The 12,083-nt window shown below is 53.3% G+C and overlaps 1 protein-coding gene across 1 annotated transcript in view; it reads left to right on the top strand.

Annotated features, from left to right (window-relative positions):
- The window catches only part of LOC121015902 (myosin-13), a 53,097-nt gene extending 41,601 nt beyond the window's left edge, over positions 1 to 11,496 (top strand). Inside the window, exons 28-39 of the mRNA XM_040453191.1 lie at positions 901 to 1,097; positions 1,482 to 1,665; positions 2,047 to 2,212; positions 3,104 to 3,228; positions 4,001 to 4,309; positions 4,392 to 4,595; positions 5,923 to 6,048; positions 6,333 to 6,503; positions 9,130 to 9,234; positions 9,323 to 9,418; positions 10,848 to 10,982; positions 11,386 to 11,496. Of these exons, the coding sequence (XP_040309125.1) occupies positions 901 to 1,097; positions 1,482 to 1,665; positions 2,047 to 2,212; positions 3,104 to 3,228; positions 4,001 to 4,309; positions 4,392 to 4,595; positions 5,923 to 6,048; positions 6,333 to 6,503; positions 9,130 to 9,234; positions 9,323 to 9,418; positions 10,848 to 10,982; positions 11,386 to 11,400 (1,833 nt within the window). The 3' untranslated portion in view covers positions 11,401 to 11,496. The remainder of the gene's footprint in view (positions 1 to 900; positions 1,098 to 1,481; positions 1,666 to 2,046; positions 2,213 to 3,103; positions 3,229 to 4,000; positions 4,310 to 4,391; positions 4,596 to 5,922; positions 6,049 to 6,332; positions 6,504 to 9,129; positions 9,235 to 9,322; positions 9,419 to 10,847; positions 10,983 to 11,385) is intronic.
- Positions 11,497 to 12,083: the final 587 nt, after the last annotated feature.

Below are 12,083 nucleotides of genomic sequence, written 5' to 3' on the forward strand. Positions count from 1 at the left end.
AAATGCCTAGGCAAGAATAATTTTTCCCTCGTGGTAAACAGTAGGTACAGTGCGTAGAACAGTGCACACAGCAGATGCCTAATAAATGCTGCCGATGTGTGTTCAAGCGTTAGAATGGGAGTCCAAGAGTCCACAAAGCTGCATTCGGTGATTTTTGAGGTTGCCATGCACCGGCCAAGATTTACAAGGCAATCTTTCAGAGTTCTGCCGAGCTCCGCATACCCTTAAAAAAAGAACGAGCACTTTTTGTCTGCCATCTTCCTGTCATATGCTAAGGGTCTTCAGTGGGCTGGGGTGGGGGTTGTGGCAAGAAGCAGAGTACGAACAAGCAGCGAGAAGATCCACTATAGGAACGAGGCTGTCCTCAGGCTGGGATACAGTAGCAGCTAAGCTCAGGGAAAGCTTTCCCTAACATTGCATCAAACAAGGAGACAATTATTCCTTTCTCGTTCTGTTTCGATTCTTCTGATTACATAAGGAAAAGATCTCAAGTTGGACACCATCTCTCTAGCAGGTGCTTATTTTCGTTATACAGAGAGGAGGCCTCAGCCACAGAGCCACGGCCGAAAGTACCTAGCTAGAAGGTGATGGATAGATAACTCGGCTTTATCTCCGTGGCGTTTATTCTAACGGTTCCCTCCTGTTTATGGCAAATGCTAACGCTTTGCGATTTAATGCAGTGTAAAGGTTTACTTTTGAAATGCACGTATTTAAATATAATAAGGGAGTCAGCTTTAAAAAAATTTTAAATGAGACGGGATGTATGGAGGTGTGGCAAAGCTTTGTGAAGGCAGCTTGGGAATGGTTCACGTTGGGAAATGCTGGTTTAAAGTGGAAATACCTTAGCTTGGAAGATGGCCAGATAGACGTCTTTGCAGCCTCACCATCATACTGTCGCAGGCCAAGAACGCGCTGGCCCACGCCCTGCAGTCCTCCCGCCACGACTGTGACCTGCTGCGGGAACAGTACGAGGAGGAGCAGGAGGGCAAGGCCGAGCTGCAGAGGGCGCTGTCCAAGGCCAACAGCGAGGTGGCCCAGTGGAGGACCAAATACGAGACGGACGCCATCCAGCGCACAGAGGAGCTGGAGGAGGCCAAGTACGGGGTCCCGGGCTACGGCGGGAGAGGTGACCCCAAGACACAAGTGAAGAGACAGAGAATTCTTCCTACTTTGAGAGACTCTCTCTTCCTTCCTCTCCAGACCCTTGAGTTTTCTTAAGCTTTCAGACGGGGCATCCCTGTCCCTCCCCTGGGACTGTCCACTCCACCTTGTTGCTTTGGTGGCTTCTCGCTGGCCTGCTTTGCCACCCAGCACTTAGCAATTCTTCAGGTGATACCTAGACCCTGTCCACTCATGACCTTCCAAGTCTTGGTCTTACCAAGTTCCAGTCCTGAACAGACTGTTCCTCCTCATCCGGTCTAACAGGTAGTTCTGAAATAGTCCACCTTTGCCAAGTGGGGGGGAAACTCTGGTTCTTTTAGGAAAAAGCTGGCTCAGAGGCTCCAGGAAGCAGAGGAAAACACAGAGGCAGTGAGTGCCAAGTGCGCCTCCTTGGAGAAAACCAAGCAGAGGCTTCAGGGGGAAGTGGATGATTTGATGCTGGACTTGGAACGCACCAACACAGCCCGTGCCATCCTGGACAGGAAGCAGAGAGACCTGGATAAGGTCTGCCCCCCGAGAGCCCCGGCTTCTCACACTGGGATGTGTGAGATGCCCACACATCAGGGAGACCCTCTGAGCAGCAAATCACGGTGTAGGCGGTTGGGATTTACAACGCCTCTCTGCTTTTGTGACTGTCTCTCCAAAGTGAATTTTTAGAGCAAGCTGATTCAGGTTCCCTTGGAGAACCCAAACACCTATAGGAACCCAGCAGACGGCCTGTGGGAATAGCAGAGTCTGGGGCCCGTGATCTAGACCTGTTTCTTGGGGCCCCAGGACGGGAGGGTGAAACCCTGGCATTGCTGACACAAGCTTCCTTGTTTTCGTGGGCTCTCCCGGGTCCCCTGGCCCTTTCTGCTGCTCACGTGTCCCTTGGTCATCTCCCAGGTCCTTGCAGAGTGGAAGCAAAAGCTGGACGAGAGTCAGGCTGAGTTGGAAGCCGCTCAGAAAGGATCCAGGTCACTTAGTACTGAAATCTTCAAGATGCAGAATGCCTACGAGGAGGTGGTGGACCAGCTAGAGACACTGAGGCGGGAGAATAAAAATCTGCAAGGTGATGGGGCGCTTGGGAGGCTCAGTCTGTTAAGTGTTCGACTCTTGGTTTCGGCTCAGGTCATGATCTCACAGTTCGTGGGTTCGAGCCCCGTGTCGGGCTCTGTGCTGACAGCCTGGAGCCTGCTTGGGATTCTCTCTCTCTCTCTCTCTCTCTCTCTTCTCTCTCTGTCTCTGCCCCTACCCATCTCATGCTGTCTCTGTCTCTCTCCAAATAAATAATAAATAAGCTTTAAAAAAATCTGCAAGGTGAGTTCTCTCCGCACCCCAGGTTTGCACCCGTACCCCTTCTTGCCTCCTCCCTCTTTCTTCTTCCCGCTGTCCCTCAAAACCCTCCCATCTGTTCAGCTGACCCTAGAGCTCAGCCCTGCTCATGTATAGCAATCACACCAAGGTCTCATTCTGCAGCACAAAGGGCAAAATGAATTGCTAAGCTCACCTCTTCTTGGAGAACAAGTTCCCCCATGGATTCCGTCTCTACGTGGCGTTGTGTCCTCCACCATATCACTAAATCCCTTAGGACCTCAGACCCCTGATCTGCAAAATCAGACCAGATCCTACACCCCCTAAAACTCCTTCTGGCTCCGAAAGACGATGATCCTATATTCTATGCATCGTCTCCACAAATTTCCTTTTCTGGCCCTCACCGTGACCCTGTTATACACTTTGTGAAGTGTTAAGGGCCACAGGGTGTTGTTCTTACCACTCCTCTCTGCAGAGTTCAGGTGAGGCAACAAACCTGTGTCCTGCTGACCCCTCACCTGAAGGGTCCCACTGTATCCTGTCCTATATAAACGTGAATGCGTCACCCATCCCCAAAATCCCTGGCAAAATGCCTCGCCTGTCAACTGGAACCAGATGAAACGATCTAAATCGAGCCTGTCCTTTGCAGAAGAGATTTCCGACTTAACCGAGCAGATTGCAGAGACTGGCAAGAATCTGCAGGAAGTGGAAAAGACCAAGAAGCAGGTAGAGCAAGAAAAGTCAGACCTCCAGGTGGCCCTGGAGGAGGTGGAGGTAAGTGTCTGGGGCAAGACAGGAGGAAGCTCAGGAGGGCGGGACCCTGAAGGAGGGGGGACTGACTAGACCATGACTTTGGGGCTGTCTCCTACCAGGAGATGCCAAGGCTTCATGGGAATTAACATCCAGCCATCCCCGGGGAAACAGCTGTGCTGTGTTTCTCCTCCCGGGGCCCCTCCAGCTCAGCTCATCACATCTCCCCTTTTGAAAATAAATAAATGTGTTCATTATGCCCTCAGTGTCTTCCTCCCAGGAAGCGAGAATCCATCATCAAACATCCTGAGAGCTGTCTCAGAATTGCTCGGTTTTGACAGTCACACACAACCATCTTTGGCCACTGGGACTTCTGTAAAGGCAACATATAGGCTCAGTGTCCCGATGCCCTGATCAGTGTGGCCAGCGCAGGGCGGGTGGACAGTCGAGCTGCGTCTAGGGAAATTTGCATAACGTAGGACGACCGGGAAGCAATTACCCTGTCATTTTGGAGAATAAGTGGCCCCTGACTTATGGTCACTTAGAATAGACACACCCAATAAAGGTTTTACTAACTCAAAAAGATGCTCCATCCTCCCCAAGACATAAAATTGTTAATGACAGATACAAAGTTTTAGTTCCAGTTTCATTACTGGGAGGGTTATTTGGGGGCAAATTGCTTGACCTCTGGCTCTCTGTAAAACGGGTAGAATAACACCCGTTTTCTCGTAATGGGGAGGAAAACGGCCGTTTGAGAAGACAGCTGCCCACCCAGTCACCCGTCTCCTTTCATCAGGGTTCCCTGGAACACGAAGAGAGCAAGATCTTGCGCATCCAACTGGAGTTGAGCCAGGTGAAATCCGAGCTTGACCGCAGGGTCACTGAGAAGGACGAAGAAATCGAGCAGCTGAAAAGAAACAGCCAGCGGGCCGCAGAGGCCATGCAAAGCGTGCTGGATGCCGAAATCCGGAGCCGGAACGATGCCCTGAGGCTGAAAAAGAAGATGGAGGGAGACCTCAACGAGATGGAGATCCAGCTGGGCCATTCCAGCCGCCAGGTGGCAGAGACCCAGAAGCACCTGCACACCGTGCAGGGCCAGCTCAAGGTCAGCGCGCAGGCCCTGGCGGACCCGGGGGGCTCTCGGCCCGGGCTCCGGCCTCCGGCCTCACGCCAGGTTTTCCCTGAAGGCTTCCCAGCTGCACCTGGATGACGCCCTGAGGAGCAACAAGGACCTCAAGGAGCAGCTGGCCATTGTGGAGCGCAGGAATGGCCTCTTGCTGGAGGAGCTGGACGAGCTGAAGGCGGCCCTGGAGCAGACCGAGCGGACCCGCAGGCTGTCGGAGCAGGAGCTTCTGGACGCCAGCGACCGCGTGCAGCTCCTGAACTCGCAGGTGCGTCCGTCCGGAGGGGCGCGGGGGGGGGGGGGCAGGCAGGCCACCCATACAGTGGAAGGCAGCACCCTCCCTTCCTCCCAGACCAGCGGTCAAGAGCAAGTCGCCTTAAGCTTTCGTTCTTGGAATAAGTACGCTCCAGATGCCAGATTTCTGAGCTGTCTTTAAGCTGAAGATACAAGGTGATGCACGTTGTGGGGAAATCAGAGAAGGCAAGGATGAATTATTACATAACGAGACCAGAGGAGGAGACATCCAAGCCACAACCTTGGAAAATGAGAATTGTCTTTCAAAATAATTATGTTGTTACATTTGTAAAAGTTTCTTTAATTTCTTTGAGTTTACTTATTTATTTTTGAGAGACCAAGAGAGAGAGAGAGAGAGAGAGAGAGAATCCCAAGCAGGCTCTGCACTGTCAGCACAGAGCCCGATGCAGGGCTCAAACACGCAAACTGTGAGATCATGACCTGAGCCAAAATCACCAGTCGGCCGCTTACCCAACGGAGCCACCCAGGCACTCCAGGCACCCCTACCTTTATGAAAGTTTCTTTTTTAATTATTTGTTGCAAAGTATAGACAATACAAGCACATGAATAGAAGAAAAATAGCAGGGCGTCTGAGTGGCTCAGCCAGTTAAGCGTCTGACTTTGGCTCAGGTCATGATCTCATGGTCACGAGTTCAACACCCACAGTTGGCTCTGTGCTGACAGCTCAGATCCTGGAGCCTGCTTCTGATTCTGTGTCTCCTTCTCTCTCTGTCCCTCACCCACTCATTCATTCTCTCCCTCTCTCTCTCTCTCTCTCTCAAAAATAAAACATTAAAAAAATTTTTTAAAGAATTGTTTCACATTTTAGGGACACCTGGATGGCTTAGTTGGTTAAGCATCCAACTCTTGATCTTGGCTGAGGTCATGATCTCACGGTTCATGAGTTTGAGCCCTGCATCAGGATTCTCTCTCTCTCTCTCTCTCTCTCTGTGCCCCTCCACCCCCCTCAAAAAAAAAAAAAAAAAAACAAATTTCACATTTTATATACTTATGTCTACCCATCCTTTCTTTGTTCCAACACCTCTTACTGAATAATCTATTCTTCCTCATTTATGGGAAAATCTACTTGTATCATTTAACCAATTATTTTATGTGCAGTTCTTGCGTCTGTTTCAGGACCTTGTGTTCGGTCACGAATAAAAGAGCATCCAGCAAATCCCCGTGTGGGAAATAAGAAACACGATCATGATATGTTTCCGTCCACACCCAACTTTCTCCCTCTCGGTTATTTCGAGCGTCCAAATACAACCTATACCTCTGGCATCTGATTCTTTTTATAGAACACGAGCCTGATAAATACCAAGAAAAAACTGGAAGCCGACATAGCTCAGTGCCAGGCGGAGGTGGAGAACTCAATGCAGGAGTCCAGAAACGCGGAGGAGAAGGCCAAGAAGGCCATCACGGATGTGAGCTCCGTTCCTTCTTTTCAGAGCAAGTGCTTGGCTTGGTGGGGAAGGGGCTTCTAAGCCGAGACCAGGCAAGTGGGTTTCGTCTCCGGCTGACCTGCCGTCAGCAGAGGGAATGAGATGAAGCCTCCGCAGAGACAACGTGGGGAGGAGGTGCCTCGTGGTGCAGACTGAATGAGGGAGGCGGGACCAACACGCTCAGTATTGACCTTGACGGCATCCTCCCCGTGCGCCGGGTAAGGGATGCCAGGTGGCCCACTGATACTTTCCATGCGCTTAATCAGGCGGCCATGATGGCCGAGGAGCTGAAGAAGGAGCAGGACACCAGCGCCCACCTGGAGCGGATGAAGAAGAACCTGGAGCAGACGGTGAAGGACCTTCAGCACCGTCTGGACGAGGCTGAGCAGCTGGCCCTGAAGGGCGGGAAGAAGCAGATCCAGAAACTGGAGAACCGGGTAGGGCGGGTAGGGCGGCGGCTGGAGAGGACTCTGGCTCTCCAAGTGATATCGGATTTCGCCACCTGGGGCACAGCCGCGGTCCAGACATTCGCTGCTTCCCACAGCCCAACACACAGCCCCACCCACTTTACAAGGCTTATGCCTGGGTAGCTTCGGGGTAATGACACTTGCAAATGTTCACGTCCTGTTTTCATGGGAACTGGGACCCACAGAAATAAGGGGGGAATATACTTCACATTCTTAAAATCACATATTTGGTGGGAGCCCCATTTGGGGCCAGCCCCCACTTTGGTGAGCAGTGGCCCGACCTACCTAAAGTCTATAGTGTCTCTTTACCTCTGGCTCCTGTTCCTTTCCAGCTCTCCCAGTCCCAACGCAGTCCAAAACAGTGTGCTCCTTCCTAGACTGGCGCTCCCCCCACCCCCCTCCTCCCCCTCCGCCCCCCCCACCGCCCGCCAATGCCCGCAGGAAAATTCACCGCCTTGTGTTTGTTTTCCTTTCTTTGCTAATTTCTCCCTTGGTTTCCTGTACCCATTGCTTCTCCTTTTAGACCTGTGAAGGTTCTTATTTCTTTTGTTTTGAAAATGGGCTCCACTACCAGTCGAAGTTCTGGAAAAGGGCTGGGGTTTGGGGGGAGTTTGTAGAAAGTCCCCGTTGTCCCAGAGGGAGGAAATGGAAACGTAGGTGGGGAAGGGCGGGAGGGGCTGGCAAAGGGAAGGAGATGACCTCTCCCAGCAGGGAAGGGCCTCAAATGCGGTCAGTCTTCATGCCAGCCTCCCAAGGATGTCACCAGCACATACATGCTGTAAAAAGGAACTTTTGGCTAAAAACGAGGCAGCTGTGGACATGTGAGTAACAAAAGTCAACACCAGGGGGCGCCTAGGTGGCTCAGTCAGTTGAGCATTGGACTCTTGATTTCTGCTCAGGTTATGATCTCACGGTTTGTGAGTTCAAGCCCCGCATCAGGCTCTGCGCTAAGCGCTGTCCTCCAAAATTCTTTAAATGCTTCTTTTTAATTATTCCCAGTCATACAGTGTTAAGTGAATTTAGGTCTGTCCTTCTCACGGATCCCTCCACTGAGGGAGGGATTAGATCCCATGCCATCCTCCATGATTCTTTGATTCCTGGGTTGGCAGGGAGCCCTCCTCGGCCAGCCTCCCCTCGCACACGAGGCATTTCGACTGGCCTCCAATATCAGCCACCCAGTTATCTTTAGTTCTGTAAACCTCGCAGAGGCCACAGGAGCACTGCCAGGAGCACTCGCGTTTTGTAGAACCTAAAGCTTCCCAGAGCTTGCGGGGTGGCCAGGAGTCCCAGGGATCTGTTTTGGGACAGTGCCCAGAGTTACACCGTTCCACTGGTGGATTTCAAGGTTGACCTGGTGAGTCCACAAGGCCTGAGTTGCCCCCGTCTGTGGCCATCTGTGGGATTCCCGGGGACTGGCTGCCACGGTCCCTGGACTGTGGAGTCGGGGCTAGTTAGTGACCTGTGTTCTCAGTGGCTGACCTATCCTCTCAAGACTTCAGGAAAGGCAGAGGCAGCTATGAAATGAACAACACCTATGTAGCGCTTTATCAAACATACTTGCACATACTTTGATATTTTTTTAAGTTTAGTTGAGAGAGAGAGAGAGACTCAGCACAGTGGGGGAGGGGCAGAGAGAGACGAGAAAGACAGAATGAATCCCAAGTAGGCTCCACACTGTTAGAACAGAGCCCGATGTGGGACTCGGTAAGATCATGACCCGAGCAGAAACCAAGAGTCGGACGCTTAACCAACTGAGCCACCCAGGCGCCCCTCGTTTGTCTAATTGATCCCCACATTTGAGGTAAGTGGGGAAGGAATTATAATGTCCATCCTAGACACATAAGAACTCATTCTCAGGAGCAGCCCCTGACCTGCTCAGCATCAATCAGCTGGACCAGGCCCTTCAACACACCCAGACCGTTCCTGGCCCAGGCTCTCACCATGACCCACACATTCTCATTAACCAGGAATCAGGGCCACCCCAGATGGTCGTTGCCGGCTTCGCCCGCGGGGACAAGTCGGGGCCAGAGCACAGGCCTCACCGGGCTGCTGGCCCCACAGAAAGAGGCGTCTTATGCAGAGCCCGGCTTGATAGCCCAGCCGTGTGCCCCTAAGAGCTGTCACTGCCCAAGGAGGACATCTTGCTATTGTTTGCACAAAGCCACTGCACAGACCGTGGTGGCCTTGTGACCAAAGTGTGGTTCCTGAGCGGGGTGCCCGGGTGCCTCAGTCAGTTGATCCTCTGACTTCGGCTCAGGTCGTGACCTCACGGATTGTGGGTTCGAGCCCCGCTCGGGCTCTGTGCTGACAGCTGGGAGCCTGGAGCCTGGAGGCTGCTTCGGATTCTGTGTCTCCCTCTCTCTCTGCCTCTTCCCTATTCACACGCGTGCTCTCTCTCTCTCTCAAAAATAAACATTTTTTAAAAATAACTAAAAATAAATTAAAAATGTGGTTCCTGAGCATGAGGAGGAGACATTTTTACAAACTATCATCAGAGGATCCCGAGTTTGCCCGAAAATGCCCCCCACTCACACGTGTGCAGGAGAAGCACAGGGGCTCCGACCCGGATGCTGTGCTCTCTCCCCCCCAAACCCAGGTGCGGGAGCTGGAAAGTGAGCTGGACGCCGAGCAGAAGAGGGGGGCCGAAGCTCTGAAGGGGGCTCACAAATATGAGCGCAAAGTCAAGGAAATGACGTACCAGGTAAGGGGCTCCAAAGCCTCCTCGAGCGCCAGCCCCCTCGGGAGCAGAGGAGGGTCTGGGGGACCCTGGCACGGCGCTGTGTTCGCAGGCTGAGGAGGACCGCAAGAACATCCTTAGGCTCCAGGACCTGGTGGACAAGCTTCAGGCCAAAGTGAAGGCGTACAAGAGGCAGGCCGAGGAGGCTGTGAGTAGGGGGGCCCCAGCACCCCCAGCCCAGGGCCACGTCCACGGATCCAGAGGCCTGGGGTTTTATTTGTAGGTTGCCGACTCAGGGACACCTGCCCTTCCTCCCTCCCCTGGTTTGTGTCAAACAAGCCTGTCCCCCAAACCCCAGCTGCACCTCCTGGGTGCCTCCCGCCTCAGTCTCGTGGCCAGCCCCCTCATTTTATCCCCTATCCCCACCCTGCCGGCCTCACTTTGCCCTGACACTCCAGCCAGCTCAGCATACCCCACAGCCTCACCTTAAACCCCCCTACCCTGGTTCACGGCATCTCCCCTTGCCCCCATCCCTGGTCCCCAGGGCCTTATCCTTCCTGCCCTCTCTAATTGCCACCCACCACCCTGATCAGATAGACCTAAGGGAAGTTACTAGCAGGAACCTTCGGGGGGGGGGGGCCGGGGGGGGGTAAGGGGGGGTACTTTTTATTTTACAGAAAAGAAATAGTTTTGGAAACTCTAGGTTAAACAGAGTTGAACTGGTTGCTTTCAAGGATTTCTCAGATTTTTTAGGTGACGTGAAATGCACTCTTCAAAGTGGACAGAATATTCTAGAACGTAGTGTGGCTCACCCTTAGTGGAACTCGGAACCGTTTTTTTTTAAATGTTTATTTATTCTTGAGAGAAAGAGAGCCAGAGCATGAGCTGGGGAGGCACAGAGGTGGGGTGGGGTGGGGGGGGCACACAATCTGAAGCAGGCTCCAGGCTCTGAGCTGTCAGCACAGAGCCCGACACGGGGCTTGAACCCACGAACTGCAAGATCCTGACGTGAGCCACCCAGTACCCCAGAACCTTTTATTGTATGTAGAGCAGCCCACCAGACTGGTGTCCTGAGGAACAAAATTGGGGAGACCCTGCGGTCGACAAATGACTGAGCATATATGGTTTCTCTCCTTGTCCTGTTTTCCTCCATGCCCAAGGGGCTGGCAGTTCCACCCTGACCACAAGGAAGCAGATCTGAACTGATTAAATGGGGGAGGGATTTGTACCCATTGGATTAGCACAGTTGCAGCAGGACTTCCCTGGAGGCCACCTTCTTCAAGAACTCTCAGATCGCCCTTGACAGACGTGCACGGTGGCCAGGCCACAGGCAGACAAGGGCTGGAGGAGGCCAGGGCCGGCGGGGGGGGAGGGTTGGGCTACTGGCCTCTGACCTTCCAGGTGCCTCAGGAGGACTCGGGACTGGGGTCCCCGCCAAAGAGCTCCAGTGGGGGTGTTAGCACAGAGTAGGGACGTGAGGGGACAGGCGGGGGTCCTAGGACAGCAGTACCCTCGAGGTGATCAGACAGCATCAGCCATCAGGGGCTGGGAGTGTCCCCCAAGGCCCCGCAGGGACTCGGAGCCTCAGAGCCAGAGTGAAGGGCTTCCTCAGCCTCTAGCCCCTCTGTCTTCCACAGGAGGAGCAGGCCAACACACAGATGTCCAAGTGCCGGAGGGTCCAGCACGAGCTGGAGGAGGCGGAGGAGAGGGCCGACATTGCAGAGTCCCAGGTCAACAAGCTCCGGGCCAAGAGCCGAGATGTGGGGAGCCAGGTGAGGGCAGACGTCCCGAGACCAGGACCAGGGGAGCACCCCTGGGAGAGTGTGGAGGACGTAGGCTGCAGCCTCTTCCCCGCTGCTGACCATGAACTCACAGATGCCACGCCTTGGCCAGGCCCCCGGTGGCTCCAGGCTCATGGGGCAGAGGGGAACAAGGGGGCCAGACATGTAATCATCCCTGTCCCTCTTTGTGGTAAGAGGCACTGCCCAGGAAGCCCCTACTTTCTCGGGGGGGCTCGCCCATCCTCAGGGGCTCCCGGCTTTGTTTTTATGACGTGCAAGGGGGAAACCCTGCCACTCTGTAATCTTTTTCGTGCCTTTCCGGCTGTTCCACATGAAGGCAACAGTCCACCTTGCCTTTGGTTTGACTCGTTCCCTAATTGTTTTTTTCCCACAGAAGATGGAAGAATGAGGCCTTCCGGACGCCCATTGCCATGGGACGCCTCAGGAGATGGACGGTGGCGGGAGGCACAATGTTGTGAGGAATAAAATCTCCTGACTCCTCGTCTCTCCGGCTCTGTGTGTTCATTCATTCTGCTTGCTCGGGGTGGTTTAAGAGTCTGCTGTGCATATAAAGAAGTAAGGGCCCAACCTCCTCAATTCTGCAGACAAGGAAACGGAGGTCCTTCTCAAGGCCCCCAGAAAGCAGCCCCAGTCCAGCCCTCCCAATAAGAGTAATGATAGCAATGCAAACACACAGAACGAGTTTGTTCATCTCCAGCATTCACATGTGCATGTTTGTTTTCCTTTCCATTCAAGCCACGAAACAAGCCAGCCAGATCAGGCCAATATTGATGCCCTCGTATCTAGAAGTGTTGCAGACAGGCTACGGCTTGTCCCGTGTTGAGAAGATAAGATCACAGTTCTTCAGACTCACCGCACAGCACATAGTCTCACACGGTGGGTTTTGCCTCCACGTAGGCACGTGATGTGGTGGTAAGAGCCACCCCAGGGTGCCAACCTGCGTGGGTCCCAGACCTCCCCGTCGCTAACTAGCTTGGTGATTTGGGGCAAGTCACTTCATGACTTTAAGCCTCAGCTACCTGGCGTGTAAAACGGGGGTGTAACAATGCACTTTATAGGGTTATTTTGAGA

The sequence above is a fragment of the Herpailurus yagouaroundi genome, unplaced genomic scaffold (assembly GCF_014898765.1).
Source record: "Herpailurus yagouaroundi ecotype Mexico unplaced genomic scaffold, PumYag 208, whole genome shotgun sequence".
NCBI lineage: Eukaryota > Metazoa > Chordata > Mammalia > Carnivora > Felidae > Herpailurus > Herpailurus yagouaroundi.